The sequence below is a fragment of the Numenius arquata genome, chromosome 9 (assembly GCF_964106895.1).
Source record: "Numenius arquata chromosome 9, bNumArq3.hap1.1, whole genome shotgun sequence".
Lineage (NCBI taxonomy): Eukaryota > Metazoa > Chordata > Aves > Charadriiformes > Scolopacidae > Numenius > Numenius arquata.
The window spans coordinates 16,968,398-16,992,807 of record NC_133584.1 but is presented as its reverse complement, the minus strand read 5'-3'; the positions used below and the strand labels follow the sequence as shown (position 1 = coordinate 16,992,807).

At 35.9% G+C, this 24,410-nt stretch overlaps 1 protein-coding gene across 1 annotated transcript in view; it reads right to left on the bottom strand.

Moving 5' to 3' along the window:
• Positions 1-24,410, bottom strand: part of SLC9A9 (solute carrier family 9 member A9) — a 212,752-nt gene that overhangs the window by 87,173 nt on the left and 101,169 nt on the right. Inside the window, exons 10-12 of the mRNA XM_074153102.1 lie at positions 12,032-12,145; positions 10,109-10,220; positions 4,413-4,566 (exon numbers count right to left, since the gene is read on the bottom strand). Coding sequence (XP_074009203.1) covers positions 4,413-4,566; positions 10,109-10,220; positions 12,032-12,145 — 380 coding nt within the window. The remainder of the gene's footprint in view (positions 1-4,412; positions 4,567-10,108; positions 10,221-12,031; positions 12,146-24,410) is intronic.

The window sequence follows — 24,410 nt, the reverse complement described above, 5'->3', positions numbered from 1 at the left end:
GTCTGCCAAGAGCAGTATATTGTAGTCCTTTCACATGGGGATTAAAGGCAATTTTTTCCTAATTATAACTCTCAGATAAGCCAAAAGAGAATGTATTATTTAAGAATGTGGTGCAACCAATTCTGCTCTCAGAATGACAACAGATAACGCTGTAACTGACTGAGCATATGCTTCTATGCTCAGAAATGTTATGTTACTCTGCCAGACAACTGCAAACATTTAAATAAGACCTGATTTTCAGAAAGGGAACACTCAACACTTCCTGAAACTCAGAATTTAAGATATTTAAAAAAGGAGACAGCTAAAATAAGACATTTCTGAAAACACTTGTCTCATTCTTTTAGAACAAAGTTTAAAAATATTCAGACTTTGCCAAGAATTTTAAGACTTATTTTGAAGGGTACCCTGTATGGGTAAATATACTAGTAAAATGATGAGAACGATTGGTATGCATTTCTTTTAAAACTGTATTTTTACATATAGAGACACGTAGTCATAAATTCTGCCATTAGCAGGTTGGATTTCCAAGGCTTTAAGAACCTTTCTAGATATAAGCTATGATTTAAGTGGGAACATATGTTTCAATGTAATTCCTTTGTTAAATGTAGGGATGTAGAATTGTGAACCTTAAAAAACTTAAATGAACTCCTGGGATCCATTTAAGCTTCTTTTTACAAAAGCTCTCAGCACAGCTGGCCTCTGCAACCTTGTGAGATAGTTGAGTGATATTGCTGCATTAAATGGGAGATAGAAACAGAGCCTTTTCCAGTAGCACATGGTTAGTTTTGATAATATATTTTACTATATGTTTTGGCAACAATTTGCAAGTGTTGTATAAAACATATATATTCCTGGAATAAATCAGCTAGTTATCTGTGAAGACACATCTTCATCTTTTCCCTATAAATAGAGTAACAAATTACATTAAGTTGAATTTTAACTGAAAAAAAAAAAAGAATAGCACATATGATGCTGTTGATGTGAGAAGAGGTGGGAGATTATGGAAATTCCAGTTATTATGGAAACTAAGATTGATTTTTCAGAAGACTATTACTACTATTATTTTAAAAAATTGCCATTGTTTTATTCCCTTATACTCTGTTGATATATGAGGAGTATTGGTCACCATTATGAGAATTTCACAATGTAAATTACAGAGTGCAAGAAATCATTGGACATAGTATAATATATAGACAATAATACACAATAAGAAGGCTGTACAAATCTTGAATACTGTCCTTTACCTTGATTAACACTATAATACATTATGGTAGAGCAAATAGTAAATATATTATTTGTTTGTAATTTATGTTATTTTTACATATCTTCAACTTAATGGACGATAGTGTTATTTATGTTTTAAAACCAAAATGTGGGTAAGTTGGTCTGTAGCATATACAGTCAAGCCCTTATCTCTAGGATAAGACTAACTTGATCAACCTTGAGGAGTTGAAGAGTTGCATCTCCTGAATTACTAATAGGAACTGTAGCCTATTCCACATAGCTAGAGTGGGCACAAATTAAAATGTATGTGAATAAGATTCAATTAATCCAAATAGTCTCAGAAATCACATGTTCCTCTTTATTAACCTCTGAATGCCTCCTGTTCAATTAAATACATTACCTGCTAGATAATAATTTTATGATGAAATGGTTAATTGGCAAAATAGCACACTCAGCTTTGAACTGTTTTTTGCTTGATCACTGTATTTTTGACTGTTCCTCTCTCCTGAGAAGGTTTAACTATACAGCAACTTGTAGGTTACATAGGGAAATCAAGTGTAGTCACTGTGACCTTAAATTAATATATTTTTCATTTCCTCTAAGTACTTAATTTTGATATTGTGAATAACTTTATTTCTAGTTGTTTAGATTAACTGATCGAGTACAGTGCTTTGGATCTGAACAATAGTGGTAAATCTGGTTCCCTAAAGCACCGGGGAATCACACAGAAGGTTTCAAACTGCCCTAGGATGGTGCCTGATGTAAGTTCACATCAATTGAACACTGAAGGGCTGGTGTGAGATAGTCTTCCTCTTCTGTACTTACAGACATAGTTGCAGCATTTCACTGGCTTCACCCCTTCATTCTTTAATTGATGATATACCAACGCATTCCAATGAGTCTCTTCACAGAAAATCATATAATTTTTGTACTCATAACACAGTTTCCCTTGTCTTTGTAAGCTGAATCCTCCAAACTAGCATGAAAAATACAATCTCTTTCTTTTAATTTTTTATTAAAAAAAAGTGGGTATAGATGCAGCTCAGAATTGCCATTCAGGCACAGCTGTAAGCATACTGGGGGTATTACACAAAGCAAGGTGGTGTAATTTGGAGCAGCCCCATAACCCTCTCAGCAAACTCGTCTGCTGGAATCCATACTCGTCTGGACGAGCATACTCGTCTGCTGGAATCCATCAAGTTGCATGAATTACCACCACCTTTAAACACAATACCTTAGCAAAATTACTTAAAAATAAAATAACAAATGCTGGTAACTAAGGTCAAAATTCCATATTGAGATGTAATAAATTATAATTTATAATAAATTATAAAGACAGTTAAATCTATTTACAATATATATCTTGTAGAAAGAGAAATCAGAGCCTTGAGATACATTTGTAATTAAAGATGTCTATTTAAGTTTTATCTCAGTTTGACCACATACTCCTAATTTATGAAGCTGTATGTTCTGATGTCAAGAAATTAAGTGGGAATTGTGAGCCTGTAAGAAAATCCATATTCCAGTTACAAAAACAAATTATTTCATTGGTAAATCTGCCTGGCAGATCTGCTGGGATTGAGAGGTGATCTCCAGAGATGAGCATTTCAGATGAATAATGACTCTGCTTTTAGTGTCTTTGGTTAAATCTATTGCACAGGTGGGTAAAGAAAGAAGGACATGCTTGCATTGAACGGTATAAATAGTTAATATAAGAGTCAGCCCCCCACTTGCAGTCTTGCAAGCCTTCCCACCTCTGGGTAGTACTAAGTAGCATAAAAAATGCCATTTTATCCAACTGAATTGCTTGTATTAGTGAAAGCACTTGACAATGTTCATTTAAAAATTACCTAAGGAGCTAGACCAGGACAGGCATCTAGTGACCTAAATTCTTAGACTAAACACATGACTACTGCCCACCTGCTTTTTCCCTTATTGTGTTCTCAAAATTATTCCTTAATCTCCTATTGTAGTAATCCAAACTGATTTGGTCCACAAGATCTAATGAGAATATTCCTCTGCACCCACATTTCCGTTGCCACATAGAGCAAATCTAATGCTGACCGACAGTGAAAAACTGGCAAATCTCAGAAAGATGGCTGAGAGTGGTGGAGTACATTGAAACTGCAATGAACGTGATTGACATTATGGGACATAAGAGAGATGTCATGAAAAGAAATCAAACTGTTACAGAAACAGAAAGCCCCCACACTGCATACGGATGCCTGCATTTTATGTTTATACAGGACACTTGTATGATAGTCCTTATTTTATCTGCAAGCTTTTATCTATGCTCTTTATTAAAGCTCCAATTTAGTTATCTTCAGCTGGTATTTTATAGCAACACTCTGGCTTGTTAATTAGACATCATTTGGTAAACAAGGAAAGCATATGCTATATATAGAATAAATGATAAGGAATTGTGAATTATAAGCCTGTCTTGATACTGCGGTTTTCTTTAGTGACCTTATGAACCGTGGCAGTCAGTTCTACATGGATTTTGAAGTAACCACAACTCAGCAACAGCATTACACTCTTATTGTTAAAAGAGGGGTTTCAAAAAGCACACTTAGCAGGACACTACATTTAAATTAGATACTCTTTATTCCAGTTTCCTATTTCCCTCTCTTTTCTCATTTAACCTCCCTTGTCATTCGCTGTTGTCTGTGAATACAAGTGACTATGAGTGATTTAAAAAATAATGTAGTTAAGGAATATTTATAGAACAATAAGTAATAAATCAGTGGCTGAATGATGCACCAATGCAGGCTGAATGATAGACCAATGCAGGTATGTTTTCTAGTATATTCACATTATAATCGGAAATATGTTATTTATGACATGTTTGTGCAATGAATACACATGTTTAGATAAGGGCAAAATCTGCCTTTATAGCTCTTTCTTCAACAGTGAGGAGGCCAGTGTTAAGATTTATTCACAGTGTTTAAAAGGAAACAGTAGTGAAACAAACTCTTAGGAAACAGGGATGGATCTGACCTAGGTCCAAGCCCCTAATGAGCTTGGGAAGAACCTGTTCCTTGTGGTCTGGAGCCTCTACCAAGTAGACAAATACCTCTGTAAAACTATTATAAAGCATAAATAAGCCTTAGAAAGCTGTAGGAATTTAGGGATTGATCATAGTGATTGCATTCTATTTTGATGGTTGATACTGTAAAGAGAGTACTAACCTGATCTGAAGCCACGTCAGCATCGGTGTTGTGCCCCCACCAAATACCCAGACTGTGAAAAACACAATAAGCAGGGTTGTTGTAAGCATCATTTGTTTGGGTTGGGATTCTGTGTCTCGAATTGCCAATGCAAATGCTATTGCACCACGTAAACCTGAAAAAAAAAAAGACAAGAATGATGAACTTAATGTGATGGAGAAATAGAATTTTACTCTCTTCAACCCAAACCCAGTTCCAAGGGCAGAGGAAATTTTCCAACCATGATCATGCTTATAAAATGCTGAATTGTGCTAATTGAAAGGGTGGATGTTTAATGCAAGTGTAAGCAACTTTGCAAAAGTGGACAACGAAACTACTCTTATATTCACATAATAATCACACATTTGTATTACATCCACTGAATTCTTTGTTTTGAATAGTTGCAAATTAAATAGTAATCTGGACTTTATGCAAGGTAAAAAAGAAATTTATTCCCTGTGGTGTTTTACTGATTTCAGTGAGGACTACTCGCGAAACCAGGTGGAAGTGAGAAAGAGGGTTGGCATTAAAATCTGTACCCAAATAGGCTACCCATTTCTTGCTTGAAACAATAGAAAATTACTTAAAAATTTCTTTAAAATCTTTTAGTGTGCTAAGAACAGTCAAAAAAATTATGAATTAAGAACAATGACTACTTTTTAAAAGATGATTTTAAGTATGTGAAAAGGGGATGCAGAATAAATGTAGATTTTTAGCTCTTAGTGTACTTGAAATATTATAATAGTAAAATTATACACCCGCAGAGACTGAATAAACAAAGACTTACAAATGTGGAGAAAAGAGCTAACCGAGTTTAAAAATTGCTATAGGTTGTAATAAGCTAAATAGGTCCTCACAGAGTGACACATTTAAAAAAAGGGGGAAAAAAAGCCCACTAGTGCCTCCAGCTCTCAGGATGCATAATACAAATAATACACTGTATTTTCCAATGCTTTTCCTTTATCTGTTTAAATTTACTTTATTGTTTTCTAAAAAAAAAATAATCCACAAAGTAAGTGTAGAGATCAAGGCCATTATATGTGTACAACACACACGGAATCCAAAGAGTACTTTGCAAGTATCAAGAGATTAAACCCAATTATTAAACCTCTTATAAGGCACTGAAGGTATATGCAGAATCATTTAATCAACTGCTAAAAAGCAGCTATTTTTAGAGTAGAACTCGAAAGCTTTTTAAGATTACATAGCTAGAATGTGAATTATTTGGTATAGAAGATGGACAGTTTACCCAGAGAACACCACAAGGAACACACACTTTCTGCAAGGAATTACCAGACTGTAGTTACACCTGCTGAAAATGGTCAGTGGCAGCAGGTTTAAAACCTCTGCATTTATGAAAATAACACTGCAGTCAACAAGTGGGCTTGTCCTTGACTTTGCTTTTATGTAGAAGACATCTCTAAGGATGTGCACGCTTTACTCTTTTTCTCATGGGGAAAAAAATATCAACTAATTTTAAACATGTATCTGAGCAGGGAATGAACTACTATTGAAATGGTCTTTTTCCAGTGGCTGTAGTGTTAATCTAGATGACTAGCCCAGATGCAATGCTTAAATTATTAGTGGCTACATTTTGGTGGAAAACAATGCTGCTTTCTACAACTGCATCACAATGCTATGTGCAATATTAATTCTGGAACACCTCTTTTTGTAAGAGGGAATATAAAAAAACTAATCATTAATTAATATGCTGTTAATTAACATATGTTAATGTGTTAATTAATATGCTCTCTACTTCTTGAGCACTGGACTGGGTATTTCTTCAGTTTAGAGAAATAGTGAATGGCTTCACTACATTTTTCATTTATAAAAAGTTCAACATGGTCTGTAAGATCTAATTCAGTTTCAACTAAAACTGTGTCTAAAGTAAAATAAATAATCAAACAAAGCATTTGTTTCCACCTAAAGCAGTGGGAAGCAGGTGAATATAACCCCTGAAATATAAGACTCAATGAGAAGCAAGGAACACTACTATATACATCAAAATACATTCCAGGTAACAGCACAAGTGAAGGAAGGGAATTTTAATAACCTCAGAAGATGGTAAGATACTGAAATAGACTGAAGATAAGGAAAGTTAGGTTTTCTGTAACACCTCAGGAAAAAACACCAATAAAGAGCAACTGAACAATTGGCTCCAATGGACATTGGTACCTCAGCTACAACTGGAGAGAGTTGTGTGGTAAAAGAAAAATGCTCTGATGAACCATTAGCAGAGATTCTCTCCCTGACAGCAGCTCCACGTCTGTGTTGTGATCCATTGGTCCTTTGCGCTCTATCACAGATTTCCTACCAGATTTTTCTGCTAGCTATGCCCACCATTAGGGATTTACCTTTAAGAGATATTCTTTTGTGTGTCAGGCCTCCAAAGAAAACTACCCCAAGGGTTAAGCTTCAGAGGCCCACAGAATAGAACAGGTGGTTTCTAGGGTCATTATCCATCCTTTGCTCACACTCCACAAACACAGAGACACAAATGTGTATCTGAACCCAAGCTCTGAAGAGCCTTTGACAGCAGTTGTGTTTGTGGGTAGGGTAGAGAGAATCTGCCAGGAAAGGAGACTTTCTATATGTAGATCTCGTGTTTGTAGTTCTCTGCTCTTTTCTTTCTTGCTTTCTTTTCTCTTTAGCTGTTTCTTTTCATACCTATCTTCTTGAAAAAGTTCACTTTGACACCTCCCACCACCATGTATGTGTAAGTAAATGCCTGCACAACAGCTGCCTGTACACAGATACTCTTTTTTGGTTTTCTTCTGCATTTGTGTTCCACCTTTTCAGACTCCGCTACTGCTGTAATGTCTTATATTAACAGCAACCACCCCTATAGCACCGTGTCCCACAAGCCTCTGTATTGCTGTCTTACATAGGAGGAAAGCACAGTAAAAAGTAAATAGAGATATTGGAATAAGAGTGGAAGGTGCAGTACTGTGCCTGTGAAATAGTCCCCTCCTGGTCATGTGGCAGTAATGCCTAAATATCAATCATGTTCTTGCCATTAATAAATCCATCTGGATCTATTTAGTTTCCCTAGTTTCCTTCACTTTTATTTCCACTTAAAGGCATCATAGCAGGGTCTGAACTGAAGTGAGGTATTTTCATGCAGCATAGACCACTAGTGAATAGTGATAGTTCCCTTTTAATTTACAACATTAAAATATTTCTTTTTCACATGAGAAGAGACTGCTGGCCTGCTCATTTTAGCTGATGCTGAACTTAATTTGAGGAGCTCAGGCTTAATTATACAAGGACTAGTCTACTTCTGATTTACAATGGAATATTATCAAGAATCATGATTAAACATAGTTGTAAAAGTGAATCCACCCTTGGTAATCTGTTGTTAGGGGAGTGGCGTAAGTAAATGAAGAATGTAATAAATCAAAATGCTACATAATCCACTTCCAAGTCCTAACTCTGCCACCTTTTCTGAAATGGATTAATACTTCTCAAAAAGTAGAACTTAATAACTTCAGTACAATTCATTGCAGAGTAAGGTATACTCAAATGCTAATCAACAATATACTTGCTTGACCTAACTGCTTTTTTCAGACTTTAATATTTATGGTGATTATGGCAGTAAAACTCAGTAAAGAAAGCAGGAAATTTTTGGTGCGTTTGGTAATGGTAAGATTGAAAACAAAGCTAGCCCCAAATTTGTTGTTTTCTACATCTTAGTGTGAGATGCTGTGGTGAGTGAAGCCTAGTTTTCCCCGTGATCAGCTAGAACCTGATGGAATACCAGAATGTTGCTGCTGATCTTGTGTAGGCAATAAGCATCTTCCTCCAAACTCAAATTCCATGCTGTGTTTACTCATATCAGAAATGTGTCTCTCTTCTGGCAGTCATTCTCTTCTCTGTTTTTCACTAGATACAGTATGATCAGTAAATAAGAATGTTCCTGTTAACTGAGCACAAATCTTAGTGCATATCAAAAAGTACAATTACACAGAAAATCCACATATCCTAAGTGTTCTGTGACGTGTGAAGCTGCTAGCGGTGTGAGAGGCAGTGTATTGATTCACTTGCAGCTGATGCTACTTGTTTTTTTTATAATGTTGTAAAGATATTTTTCTCTACAAAATACAATGTTTCTTTGAAAACAGTTAAAAATTACTTTTCTGAGTATTTTAACATTTACATTTTGGAAGTTTTCAATACTACTATTTTCAGTTTTCAGTTGCCAGATTATACTGGAAAGCTAATGTGTGAGTTCTCATGTTCAGTTGTTGGCTGCAGGCTACTTTCAGCTCTTAGTTTTGTGAAGAATTAAATTTGGCTGGAGGAAAAGAGAACACAAAAGTTGAAGAATAAAGTATATTTTGGAAGATTTTTAATTTTGTAGTTTATCTGATGAAAAATAAAAGCAGAAGTGGAGAACAGAAGCTAGATAATTAATGATATGAAGCTGTTTTTTATGCTGTTGTCTAGCTGGCCACCTGCTAGCTTCACTAGAGTGATCTACATATACATCTTACAAGGCTAACAATTGTAGGTGAGCAGGCGGTCTGAAAGCCAGCTCCTAATGGATGTATGTCATCATCTCTCACTGCAATCTAGCTGGTATTAACTGACATTTTCAGTGGCAGCTTTTAGCAGAAGGATTGAATGGATATAGAAATGAACTACTGTGTTGCTCTCTAGAGAGATGGAATTATGTAGGCATAAATGAGGCACCCTGATGTGCAGTACTCCTGATGAGGAAGCTTGAAATGTGGTGCATTGTGTTTTGCTTGTTATCTGGCTAAATAGATCAGTGTACATCAAGGCTGTCAATCAAGAATTTTTATCTATAAAAATTTGGAATAGGTTTTTGTACAAAAAACAAGAAAAATGAAGAAAAAAGTGCTGACTTTCTAATTTTAGAAAATTATTTCATAAATGGCATTTTGGGATCTGTGTTTCCGTCTTTTGCTGAACAAATACATTTAGCTTATAAGTGAGGTTTTTCCTAACCAGCATCAGAAAGTCAAGTGGAGGTATTTCTAGCTTGTGAAAGTCCAAAAATATAGAATCCAGCTGAGATTTTGACAGTTGAGGGGATGATGCACAAATCAGAGTAGAACATGGCTCCCTCTTCTGGTTTTTTTTTTTTTTTTTTATTCTACAATGTCAACCAGATTAAAAAATAAGAAAGTCTGAATTTGGAAAATAAAGTACTCAAATATCAGGCTGGAGTATATATAAAAAGGTCTGTGGAATTGAAGTCTCCTAGTCTCATGTTTCAACGTAAAACTGTTCCTGAAGTTAAAGGAATTGCCAAAGTCCATGTCTGATTTGAGTATCAGTACTGACACCTTCAAAGTTGGATATTTATTTGCTGGTCCATAAGCATACTGTCAGGCATATTACAGGTGCCTCTAAAAGAACACAACATAAAAACATAGTATTCCCAAATTGTCATGGAAATGTAGACAGATGGGGGACAATGCGTTGAAAGACTGGCCTCCTGGGTGGTAGGTTTCCAAAAAGTTAATTAAAATAGGTCCAGAGCACAGCGAAGTTGGTAAGAATAAATACATTGGCTTCAGTAACTTTGAAGAGACTATCACGAGTTTTAAGATAATGACTTCTTTGTAATAGATGTGGCTTTTTCTAGTGATAGATGACTATCTTTGTAAGTTGTTAAATGTGGACAGGAGAAATACCAAAATAGCACTTACCTGAAAACATCATCATGTGCTGAAAGTTCCTGGCAATCTTTTGTTTTCGACCCAAATTCAAAAGGAAAGAAAGTGGGTATATGTTGCAAGCTCTTGCTACAAAAACTGCCACCTAAAATGTAAGATGTTGAGGAAAATGGTGGAGGAACTACTGACAAAAGCAGTTAACTTAAAACCAATATTTTTCCAAATTTATTTAAAAGTGTAGTTAAAATGAATTTGAGATTATCTTCCTTTACATTTTACATATCAAATCCTTCTGGTTCCAGTTTCATTATAAAACTGTGCAGTGGCAGAGATTGTCTTCCCCAGACATCCTGGTTTTATATTCATGATTATATATCCCACTTCAATCACTCTACTTTTATTCATCACATCTGTATCACATGTGACTTCATCTTCAGTCCTTCAGTAAAATGCCCATCATCAATTGCAGAGATGGCATTATCTCCTTGAGCAGCAATTTGCAAAGAATAAATGTGCTTTTGGACATGATTACTTTCTTCTTTCCTGACAATTCATATTGTCTATATCCAGCACTCTTTGCTTCTTTTTTTTTTTTCCTTTTTCTTTGGACGTTTTTCAAAAGGAGTTCTTTATTACTCCTCTGTGGAACGATCACAAAAGTTGCCTTAATTAGAAATATGAGGCTATTTCAGATTTAAAAAAAAGACAATCAGAGCTCCTTATATATGCTTTTAGCAGATTCCGTCCTCCCCTTGTTGTGACTCTTAAGGCTCAATCATGGCACTCTATGTCTGAGACGCACTGTGGACTATAGAATCGATGAAGTACTTGAGTGGCAATGTCTGGACATATCGTACCTGCTGGGCCAAAAGCTGCTTAGAGCTCCTATGGACTTGGGAGAACATGCAGTGGTTGCTTCATGTGGCCAGTGCTCAGCAGTCCAGTGCAACCCTGTTGGGATCTTGGTGAGAGGAAAGGAGGGAGCCAGGTCCCTGCAGTGTTCTGCAACACAGACCCTGTCTGGGGTGCCAAGTGCTGCTCTGGCCTTCACCTGCTGTCCCATGCCAGGAGCGCAGGACACAGTATTGCTCTTGCCTCGTGGTGGCGGTGGGGTGCAATAGGCACTTGGGTTCCTCTCTGCCATCTAACCCTACCTGTAGCCAAGGGAGCTGTGATGCAATTCTTATTATTCATTTGGAAATGAGATATAAAAAATACTGTAAGTAAACAGTATGATCCCAACTTTCAAAGTTATTACAGTTCATCAAAAAGTGATGAACAAAGGGCTGCTGCTCTGAGCCAAAAAAATCATTGTGTGAATTGTCAGTGTGAAAAGAATCGATAGCACTGTACAAGTAAGCAAGAGATTTGTTGAGAAATCGTGGCAGAATTAAAGACACAGACTCTTTTCCTACTAGTCTCTTAGGCATGTGATGGTGTAAATCATTCCATGTACACTACAGATATCAAATACAAAGCAGAACTGTTTGCTTTGTAAGGACTTAATATAATTTAAGTAGTTTTAGGTAGTTCTGCTTATGACACATCTGTCTGGAGGCAGCAGTTTGTGGATCTGCTCTGTCTCTGGACAGGCAAAAAGATTTTGTGTGTCTGCACCTGTCCCCACAGATGTGTCCCAATACACACCCCAGTTTTCCACCCCACTTGTAAACCAGTGGCAAAAGTCTCGCAGCTGGTTTAAAGCTATTTGCCTTGTAGCAGATCTGCAAAACAGAAACTGTCAAAAGACTGCATGCTTACCAGTTATTGAGATATACGTAATAAAAATGATTGCCTTTGGACTTGACAAAAAATTGATTTTTAGTATTTTAGGAACTGATTAGTTTGCTTGATGACTTTTTTTTTTTTTTCACATAAATCATACATTCTTTATATATATTTAAAAAAAAAAAAAAAGACCTGCATAGATATATATTACTTTAAAGCAAAGGATACAAATGCACCAAAGATAAAAAGAGGATTGAAGATGTGATTTTGAAACGTGAATAGTGCAAGTCCCATGTAACAGAAGATGACATTCTCAGCCAAAAAATTCATGAACTCGAACAACTTAAATGAGAGAGAAAGAACATAATTATGACTCATGTCTGTAACTAACAACTGTTTATCACCAAGTTCCCTTGGAATACAGAACTGTTTAGATGAATAGAATCAGACCTATTTCAAGGGTGGATTTTAAAAGCATCTAATTTGCCATACAGTATATGTAGTGTCTTTTAGCTTTAAAAATTGTAGTTGCTTGCAAGTTTTTCTCTGATTTGTGTATGAAAGTTTGACATAGACAATTGATAAAATATATAAACAGTCAGTAAGTTATACAAGCTTCAATGCAAATTGCAAGGAAGTGGAGGGAGTTTAACTTCACTGATGTTTACACAGGTGAGCCTGGGATATGGCTCAGATCCTGATGCCACCGTGGCTACGCACAATACAGTACTGGGCATGGGTACACTAATGCCAAGAGAAAAAAAATTAATTCCTGAATGGACTTTTAAGAACCTGTGCCTTTAAAATAAAACATGATCTTCTTTATTACCATGAATATTATCCTGCAGATGAAAACTTTTATTGCACTCTATGGACATCAATATCAATTACTCATTTCAAACCAAACTATGAAGATATCATTTAAACATTTTATAAAATAAGCCTAAAATATGTGATTATGGTAGGATTTCGTCTGTGAAAAAACAAGCAACATCAAAATATTCATTTGCCTTGAGGGTATGTTCTTGATTGCATTTGCAGCTGATGATATAAAAACTAGTAAAATAAATTTTCATATTTATCCAGATCTGGAAAAATCAATCACTGCTGCCAAATAACGACAGAGAAGAGAAGAGAAAAAAGAGATCTTTTCACTTCTAAGTCACTTTTGGGTTCAGGAGTCTATGCTAACAAACCCTGATGCAGAATTAGGGCCGAAGTCTGTCAGTCTTCCTACAACCAGTAATATATCACTATCTGGAATGTTACTGTGGAGATATTTTATTAATCCTCAACGGACTTATGTATTTTTTGTAATATGTTTGTGCTTCTAAAAATAAATATCCAATAACAGTGACTAAGATCTAACAAAGGAAAAATGAGAGCTGTCAGAATCATTATTTAAAACAAATTTCAGAGGCAAAATGGCATAAAACTCAGTAGTATATGGGAAGATATTTTGGACCCCATGGCAGCACCATCAATTATCCCAAGCACACATTCCATAGCTCTCATTCTGTGCTGCAATGCTGAACAACATGAAAACAAGCACAAGAAATATTTGCAAGTTAGTAGACTTAAATTATTTAAATTAAATTTAAATGAGAGAAACCAGCTGTCAAAACCCCTCAAAATATGGGATCTGGCAACCCAGTAGAATTATTACGATAAATCTTTGCATTTCTATTTTGGGAGCAAACTTGATCCCACTTCTTTGTGGGAATGTCACCTGACGCATTTTTCTAATGCTTTAAAAAAGGTATGAGGAGTGTCATGTCAGGATTTATATATCTATATAGATAAAATATATGTTTGTGTATATATAAAAGTCTTACGAGGGAAGGGTGCTATGAAGTAGTGCTATGAGATGCCACAACTGCATATTTTAGTTGTTGGGATAAGGTAAAGGTGCTCCTGAGATTTTAATGCTGCATGATATTTCACTCTTCATTTACAAAATCTCATTCATGATTTAAAGAAATGTAAAGTAGATCTACTGTTGATGCATTTTAGAAACACAGTTTCTGAAACTAAAGTTTCTTTCTGCCTACTTGCTAGATGATTACATCTGGGCTAGTTTCATTCCTTTTTACAGCAAAAATACAGGTGCGATTTCAATAGCTAATTTCGAGTAGGCTCCTTCCTATAATGGGCACAGCCATGACATGGTCTCTCAAGAAAGATTCAGCTCCTTAGAATGGTAAAACTAGCTTGTTAGCTTCATTCAGTCTTCTGTGTTCCCCATACAGTTTGCTCTCTCTTTTAAGAAGTGTTTCACTCATATGACACATTTATTCACTGAGTGCAGCCTATTCACATTTCTCACCACACTATTAAAAAGTTGATACTGTGTCAGAACTAGTTATTGTCACAAAAGAAGTGATATCTGAATGCCTTTTCCCGGAACATGGCACTTATATCTATAACATAAAACTTACTCTCTGTCCTCGACTTCACTTTTATCCCTGTATTCAGTATAGCGTTTGATTCAGTGTTTCTTCAGCGTCTGTTTTGTTCAATAGTTATACAGAGCCCATGGAGATACTCCATTAAGCACGTAACTATCAATGTTGTGCAGCATAAATCCCGTCAGAACAAAACAATTTATTCTAAAGAGATCTTCTGAAAACCACGTTAAGAAACACCTTCCATAGAAACATTTTTCCAAATTGCTATTCCTTTCATACAAGTGTTTCTGTCACTATTTTAAAGATGAGATGTTAAGACCTTTTAATGAGAAGCACAAGAATAGGAGGAATAGGTTATTATCTGGAATTTTTAATTCCTGGGACACCCAAAGAGTTCCAAGAGGAGATGCACCATATAATTACCCTCTGAAAAACATCCTTTTTTGTCTGAGTGGCCATAAGCCAGGTCCGTGCTATGTGCATGGTTTGCTTAAATGCCACTCGAAAAATTCCTTTATTTTGAATAAGGGAATCTTGTAAGTGGGATTACTTGCATGAAAAAAGGAAAAAAAAAGTTAGGATTAGAATGCTAGATATCAAGACCTTGGAAGTACTTTGTCTATAATGATAAATTCCCTTCTCTTGCCTCCCGCATAGACAACTAACCTCTTTCTACTGTAAATGAAACTGGCATTAAAGTGCTCATACACTGCCATTAGTTTCCCCAAGGGTACCAGAAAATTATACTAGAAACCATTTTAATATACACATAGCAATGACATTTTTTCTGTATAAAACTGAAGAACCTCATTTGCAATGTGCCATTCCTACCTCTCCACGAAGCCTATAAATCTGCTTATAGCTTTAAAGTAAGGGTTGTAATAAATCACCAGTGCCAACACATTGCAGAGTAGAGTATTAATTACAAAAACACCAGTTCAGAACCAGTCCAGGCACTTGGTTTATGTCTTTAGCTCAGTGAGTCACTGAAACTGGTATTTACTTTGCTTTGGTTACTTTCTCTGTAAAAATTGGTTATTACAAAAGATTTATATTAAAAATGTCTATTAAAATTGACATAATATTTATGTAGTTAAAAACATCATTCACCAAATATACTTAGGTTTTCTACTACTCTCAGCCATTTTAAGTACTAAGAGGGATGTGCAAAAAATCAGTTTTAGGTTGGGACATTTTTCTGGTAAGTGCCGCTTGCAGTTCAGTTCTCACTGGCAGGGGAAGGAATCAATCCAGGTTATCTACACCTTCAGCCTTCCCGTAGCCCCTAAATTTATCTCATACCAACGTTTTATTTTCACTCAAGTGAAAAATTTTATATGATATAAAAACTGTATTAGTTTAATCTGTTGAGCGAGATAAGGAAAGTGCCTTCTTTTTTCTTCTTCTTCCTTCCCTCCACCCCCACAGTTAAGTTCAAGCCAATTAGAGAAACAAGCTACGCCAAAATGGGGTTTGTGACTTGATCCATTTTATAGAACTACTTAAATTTTCACTGAGTGCTAGAGAGATTATCTAGGTGAGTAATTAGTGCACCTGGAAGATGGAACACACTAAGTTTCCATCTCAGCTGCAATAAAAATAGAATTCTTTAAAGGAGCAGCAAAAGGAGAAAATGAACATAGTCTATGCCACAGTCCCCTTGTGGTTGGGGAGATGGAAAATGTAGGATTTCTCAAATTCTAATATTTTAAACAGCATTTTTCATCACAATGGCGTAAAGTTAGTATGAGAGTACTGGCTATAAGCAGAATCACAAACAGCATTCTTTCATCTCCAGGGAATAATGGTGGTACGAGGGTGTTGGGTAAAAGCTGAATTACACCCACAACTTATTTCCATAAAAATTCAGTGAACTTTACTCACTGATGGCAATATTACAATCTTTCATGTAATTTAATACCTGCTGAAGGAATGTCATCCACCTCTTGTAGGCACCTATGTAGTTGCATTGATTTTGCTACCAACATGGAGGAATGCCACCTGCCAAGGGGTTACACCTTACACTGATACATTCTTGCATGACATCAAAATAGGGAGAGTTTCAGTAGTCCAACAGCAGCTAGGATGTAAAATTGATTATACTTTTTAAGAGAGATTTGAAGGTGACAGCTATTAAAATCCCAAGCACTCAATGTTAAGTGATGGTTATAAAATTTATTATATTTGAATAATGCTATTTAATTAGAACACAGCTATCAAAAATGTTCCATGAAGTCAAGGGTACTGATAAATCAATAGCTGATGAAAATTGCTTTTCCTAACTATTTTGAATTAAAATGCAGTGAGAATTCAGGCTACCGTAATTTTTCTGAGATGGTAAAAGCCTTTATTATAGCCTAATTGCTTTATTTAATCTTTCTCTTTTGATTAGTGGTTTCAAAATCACAAAAAGGCTTGAATTTGAGGCTCTTGCTTGAAATCCATTGTACAGCTGTAATGAATCTTCACAGCATAGTGATACAGCATGCTTAGATGAAAGAATGAGCAAAAGTAACTAGAATATAAACTTGTTTATGGTGCTAATTTTGATATCCAAGCTTAAATTTACAAGTACACCAGCAGAGATTCTTACAAGATCTTTTATATCCTGGGGCAAAATTCTGGCTTTTTTTATCAGTAGGCTTTGCTTCTGAATTCAATGAATTTCACCCCAACAGATTTACGGAAGGCACACAATAACTTTCCATTTCCCTATAAAGCTGCGATGTTTAAAAGATCTGTGAGGCCTGAGGAAGTACTGGAAGAGTAAAAGGAAAAAGAAATAAAGAATCTATTTTATAAAGAAATTTATTTATTTTATAAAGAAACAAAGAACAGCGGCACCAAGGGAGAGGAAAGGCCAGCTTTTACACAGTATGGATTATTCTTTCTGGCATAATCTACACACCACCACCAAAGTTCAGCTTGGGAGAAGCTGGATAAAATATGAGCACAGAATACACTTCTGACTAGCAACAGTAAAGAAAAAATATTGGCACCAAACATGAAGGCAAATCCTTTATATTATTAAAAATGGTATTGGCTTTGCTGGACAAAAGAAGTTTAAACCAGAAATGTTGAACATTGGGCAGCTAAATTAGAATCTTTTCCTTGTTCTAAACTCCTTGGACCAATGGAAATCAGAGGGAGAATGACTTAAAAAATAAAACATTCAGAACTTCTATAAAAAGGTTTTACCTCAGGGGTGAATGGAAGCTTAGTTTGGTTTGTATTTACAATGAATCTGTCAACATCACTAATTATAGGATTAAAATTAACCCTCAGAAAGAATTATTCAGTTTTATCAATTAATGGACAGGTAAGTGTTCAAAATCTAAGACTCAACATACTAATTTCTTGTGTGTGTAAGACATGGAGAGGAGTAGGAACATTGGTGTGCACTTGTGGTAGTATAGCCACAGCCAGAGCCTCATGAGAATTTATATGTTGCCTTCAATAGACTTTGGATCTAGCTGCAGAAAAATTAATTATTCTATCATTAGTCTTGTTAAGTTGCCTAGGAAAGGGGGTTTCTCCAAACTTCCTTGGTTTTTTGTTTGTTTTGTTTTTTTTTCCAAATGTGTATCAGTTGGTAAGAGAGGGAACCTTTTTAGATCACTATCTCCCTTTCCTGCAGTACAACCAACTTTTGCTATTATACATCAGGCATTAAGTTGTACCTAAAAATAACCCAAGAATGACACCTTAATGGAAGGTGCCAAAACAGAGAGGATGATGCTGTTGCTCCTACAGCTTGTCATCAGAGTTATTATTTGGTTCACAAACTAGAAACAACCATTTTCTAAGTGCTATTTATCTTAAAATCCTGAACTGAGATGTTGCAGGCACAAAGGAAGAAGGAATCATCAGTGTATCAAGATAATGTTCTCAGGGATTACTGCAGTTAAAGCTCCCTACATTTACTTCAGCAGAACTGTATTATTCTGTGGGTATTAAGGAAGGATTCCACTCGAGATGGGGCATAAGAAATAGTAGCTGGAAAATTGTTTGAAAGGGATATAAAGAACATTTGACTGGTCAGCAATTAATAGTGGTACTAGAATCACTGTGTTTAGGGATGAATTTGGAAATTTTTGGGAACATCGATGGCTGTCCCATTCACTGATAAGAGGGATAATTATGGTGATGGAAAACGAAGAGGCTATGAATAGCCTGTGCTGTCTAGGATTAAACTATTATTCTTATAAAGCTGAAATCCAAGAATAAACTATGCGTAGCAAAAAAAAGAATTAAAAGCTGCAAAATAATAACAACATCAGTAAAAATGAAGCTTAAGTTTATGACCTATTCTGAACAACTTGAAAGATACTTTCTTGGAAAGCATCTTTCTGGGGCAGTAAATCACCAATCAGGTGGAAGCTGGGACATCATCCACTGACAGTTAAAAGCTATATTGCAGAGAGGTTACAAAAATAAGCAAAAGAAAGAAATATTTTGTGGCTTTGCCACAGCCAATTTCAATTAATAAAGGAGAATTAGATGCTTTAAAACATGACTGTTCTCCTTCTGGTCAAAGAAAAATTGTAATGTTACCAGCATAATCTAGTTGCCTTTAAAATTGCAATGAACTAATGCATCTTTTGTGTTTCTACATTTATGTTAGAATTAGACAAAATGCTGCTGATTTTTCAAAAGTAAAGCACAAAATCAATCTCATCTTCCTCTCTTCACCCCTCTCAAGTGTTTTTTTCTGTTACTTGCCGTCACAGTCCTAACCTCAAGCGATCAATTCAATTTCTAAGGCGGACAAATGCAATTTACTCCATTTCAATTTGCTGAGAGGAAATATTCTCTAATATTAATTCTTGAAGGGAGTTCATAAAAACAATTTCCTTCCTTGCCAAGTTTTGGGTGTTGGAAACAAATTCAGTTACTCTTTGACATACTAGGAACTAGTAACCAATATGAGGGCCTTTAAGCTACCAGGAAGAAAAAAAGAAAAAGGATTCTTATGATGTCTGTCGTGTCTTTTCTTTATGCTTTCCTGCAAGAGTCAAGACTGCAAAAAACTGTCGAATGCTCATGACTCTAAGATTTCCATTTCACTGCAAGTACCACACACTACAGGACACATACTCTCTTTGCACCTGTTCTGTGTATTGCAGCTTCCATCTACCCGTATTGATGCTTCCCTTTAAAGTCTGTAAAACTATTTCTGTGCAAAAATGCTGTAGAACTGTAAATCAGGATAGGCTACTTTACCTTAATCTAGAAAACAGGAGCAGTATTTCCGTCTGTTTTTCTGATGACATGCTATTTTGTTTCTATTCAGTGCGTACTGTAATATAGAAGACTGTTTACTAAATAACATCTCTACTTTCTGTGTCACAGCCATTTGTTCAGGATTTTCCATATATGTACTGTTTTGTTATGAGACTGTTACAGTGGCTGGAGGGGAATGGGTGGAAGACCTCTTTCTAACCTAGGGAGAGCACTCTCCCTCTACGAAGTACTCTTACTCTAACTGGTGTTGAATAGCATGAGTTCCTGATGACATTAAGCTCCATTTATTATTCTTCAAGACCTATAAATGATGAGGCAACTTTTAACTACATTACCTTGGCAGAATACTACCCTATATTTATGTCCGGCAGTTGTTACTTGCAACTGCTTTTCAGATTCTAGTACCAATTTCTGAAGCAGGATACTGGATTAGTAGGTCCACTGATCTGCTCTTATATGGCAAAGTTTAGGTTGGGAATGGGGGTAATTTTTTTGTTTCATTTCTACAACCATCCTCAAACAGTTTCCCTGTCTTGTGATGTATGCTGCTATTCAAGAATCAATGTTTCATTTGGAAAAAAAAAAAACAAGAAATGTGAATAGCAATTTTTTGTGTGTTGCATTTTTTTTAAGTATTGGAGTACATGACTTTTCATATCTAACAGTCCTCTACACTTAAAGATATAATCTAGAGTGCATCCTGTATGGAGATGAGATAAACGAGACATAGAATGTGAGGGGGATTTCCTTGAACATTAAGTGTGAAAGGTCCAGTTTCTTAAATATAAAAAATGCCAGACACTCACTGGTGATATACTTTTTAAAAACAGTACACAGGACCATCTTCTGGATAAAGCACAGGAAGGCTGTCATCAAATACAAGTCAGCTTCAAAGCGGCTGCAACCTTGGTACTTCCACTGTAAGCAAATAATTGCCTGTGGTGAAGGGCTGTCTAACACCCTGCACTTGTATCTGTGAAATACATCAAAAAATTGCAGATGAAAGATAATTGGAGAAGATGAACCTAAATTTAATGAGAGGGAGTTATCTGTGCTGTTTATACGTGCATTTTCCATAGCACAAGAGTGCATATATGGGCATATGCATATGTCTGCATACACTAGTATGTGTGTACAATTCAGTGGAGATGAGTATGTAGTATTAAGCACAAACAGGGCACAGATTAATAATATCAAAGCTACAAAAACTACAGCAGTTGGATGCTGTTAGGGTGCAAAGAATGAAAGGTGAAAGCTTGCCCCCAAAGTAAGTGTACACAAACTCAAAGTGAGCCTGTGACTATTTGAATTTAAATGATAGTTTCATAATTAATCTCAATGGGGCAGGTTTGCATCTGGCTGTAATGTGTCTGTGGCTGAAACCAACAGAATAGAAGCTGTTGGAGAAAGTACTGTAAAGATTCTCTGTGTTTTCAGGTCTACTAAATTACCAGTAGTCTACTTGATGATGTTTTACTGATCCCACAACTGAATCCACCCAAAAAGAAAAAAAAAAAAGCACCGTAAACCAACAGAAATTAAAAATCCTAAACTAAGATACACCTTCAATTGTACTTAAATCTGAGAGCTCCCGACCCTCTTTATTTTACATAAAATTATCTACAGTGAAAAGGTACAACTAGTTGTTCTTTAATGCACCTTAAAAATAGCTCCTGATAAGAATCTAAAGGAAAGCAAAAGGTGGGTGGAGTAGGGAAGTATCATCTGGCACCTCATACAGAGAAATGGTTTTTCAAGGAAAGTATTAGTTAGTACATGGATGTGTGCTTCTGAGGATGCTAAGTGTCTGTTTGGAATTCTCAAACATTCACAACTCTTCTCAAGTTCACTGGAGGCAAAAGGTGGTCAACACCCCCCTAAATTGGTATGACTGGAGGAGAATTAAAAGTCAAAAGCTTGAAATAGATGCTCAAACTTGCATGCTATTTTCATTATTTCAGGTGAATGAAAGTAGATAGGTACCAAAATGTGTGGAAAGACAGGGGACTTATTTGAATCCTAGTCATGATTTAGACATTTAATCTGAAAGATTTTGACAAAGAGCTTTTTAGCCCACAATTATTTCCACAGACGGCACCATGAGAAAGAGATGAGCTATACTCAGCTGTTTAGTATTTCTTGCACTGTGCTACCATTATGTACAAATGTCTCTTTTGAAGGTAGAAAATTCATTAATCGTGTAATGGAAACACAGCTGTGCAGTCACTAAAAAGATGGGATGCTGCCGAGTGCTTTAGACTGTTACAGAGCCTTATTTACACGTATTTATTTTCTTCTTGAATCCTATTGTGGGAGAATTTTAGTGTTAGCTACATATTTCTAAAAAGTTTTAACCAAGGCTTTTGTGCAGTTTTTTAGTAGATACGGAGTTTTGCAGATGATATCCCTAGAAAGAGAATTGTAAGGGATCAGCAGCCATGCAAGAATCATGTTATAAAGGAGAGACATATAAAAGATATTTCAGATTGCAAGAATGGATCTTTGTCAATAGCAGTTTGGTAATGTCAGAAATCACACAAGAGCTCAGATTCCTTAAGGCCTCCTGTTGCCCCAAGATTCTCTGGGCAGGACAAATGCGTTGCCCTGTGCAGGGGAAGCAAAGGCCTCAAAACATCAGTGAAGCTGCCGGCTCCTAAGCCACGCAGGCTTCTTCCTGTGGGGTCAGTGCACATTCATGACAAAATGTTTGATGCTCTATAGATACCTCAATATAACCTATCTAACCACCCAAGAAACAGCTGCCTTAATTTCTTTACCAATCACAATGTCCCCACAGTAAGAGCAATTACGAACACATTGACACATACTCGTGCAAGGGTGAGGCAACACAGGGTTATAACAAAGGAACTCAGCATTAAAAACTATGTAAACCAATGAGCTTAATAATTTTACTGCGTTCCAATTTAGCAGTATAGTGTACTATGAATAGAAATACAAAGCAGAGGATGTTTTCTAGAGGTTCACTCCATAATTGAAGAACTTATCGATAAATCCTGTACAAAAATCACCTAACACAATGATGTGAAGTGTCAGTGTTTCAGACAAAGTTAGAGAAAATTATTACTATTCGGACATAACTATATTTTAAGAAAGAATCTGAACTTATATTATCATTATATTTGTAACCTGTTTTCTTTAGAGCATAAGCCAAATCTTATTAAAATCAAAGGGCTTTGGTTCATAGAAATCCATTAAAATAGTTTACCTGTATGAAAAATGAAAAAAGACTTTAATGAAGAATCCTACCTTTATTTTTTATCTCTGTCACAAATTCTCAGATGAGAGAGTTGTGACTGACTACATTTAAGGGAATGTTGTAATTGTCAACTTTTACAAAACGTGAAATTGAATAAGATATAATTTATACTAAAGGTAACCATATATACTCTGTGATGTTAAACTGCACTCTGCTCTGCTTCAGCACCACATGTTGGTGATGTGACACTATGTTCATAGCCCAGGATTAGATTGATTTTGGTTTGCTTTTTCTCCCTATTCATTCAGTGATGAGGAAGGTGGTAATAATTGGGAAGGGACTTGATTTGACAGCTTACATACTGAGACGAAATTCTCTTCACACAACTAGCTGTGCACAAAACAGGTGGGGGACAAGGCTGGATCTTTGTGTGGACCCAGACTTAAAAACTAAGGGTAAGTGGTAGCTACCCACAGTTGGGAGAAATGTTTCAGAGGTCGCTCTTCAAACCTCTTGTGAGAAGATCAAAAGACGCACAGTACAAAGTGTGCAAAGTAAGATGTCGTGATCTGCAGTTATATATACCAGCTTTTTGGTTCTGCAGTAGCTTACATAGGCTTACACAGCCCCGTAGAATTTGACTCCACTGCACAGATGAAGACATGTGAGAGTCTCATTTGCAATTCAGGGCACCTTTCAAAGAAACTAGAGCATGTGTCTCAGTTTGGAATTCCATTACATATTTCTCCATATGCCAATGAGATTTTGGCCTATAGGTTTTAGTTCCAATTGGTGTATGTTAGCTAACTGCTGGCATCTGCTACTGTGCTGTAAAGAGCAAACTTTAACCTTAACAATCAAAGAACTTTATTAATATTTAAAGAAAATGTTTAATGTTTAAACAGATTGTAAAAACTTTAATGAAGCCATTTGGAAACTAGTTTGCATATGGCATTATGCTTCTTAGCCTACCAGCATCAAAAATGACATTTTTCAAGCAGATGAGCTTCTCTGTAGAAACACTGCTTTCACTACAGTTCTGAGTTTCTTCAGGGTACAAATTACATTTGAGCATGTGTATTTTTCAGTTCCTGTGCTTAAACCAAATGAAGGAAAGTTGTTTTCCTTTGTTTTTCATAGAAAATCTCTTTTTCATAGGTCCAAAATACTATTTTTATTCATAGGAGGGTCCGTATGCAAGATAGTAGAATATGGTATTGCTTACAAAATGCTGGCAACAAAGGGACACGTGCTTGATGGGAACTAATGAGGCCAGAGTAAATCTGCATATTCTCAGTTAAGGAATCACTAAAGCAGGTATACAAAAACAGAGGAAAAAGTGGAGATTAAAGAGTGAAGTATAGAACTGAATATTCTAATGAGATTTCTGCATGTGGACACCCAGTATATTCAGTATTATGGATAAGATAGCAGCTACTTCATGATATAAATCATAAATTATATGGCTAATTACTGATATACCATAGTTATAAAGTCTGCTATTATCAGTTTATTTGTAGCAATGTTTCCTAGCTGTTTACCATCCATCATGTAGCTCATAGCTAAAAGAGAGGAAACAATTACAGCATTTCCACATAAATTTGAGGGGAGCTGCACGTACAGAGACTGCAGATTAACATTCTTTTAGCATGGTTAAGTAATCAGGAACATCAGTCAGATAATGAGGGATTTTGTTGAGAAATTCAGATTGAAAGACATGGTAGTATATTCCTTTCGC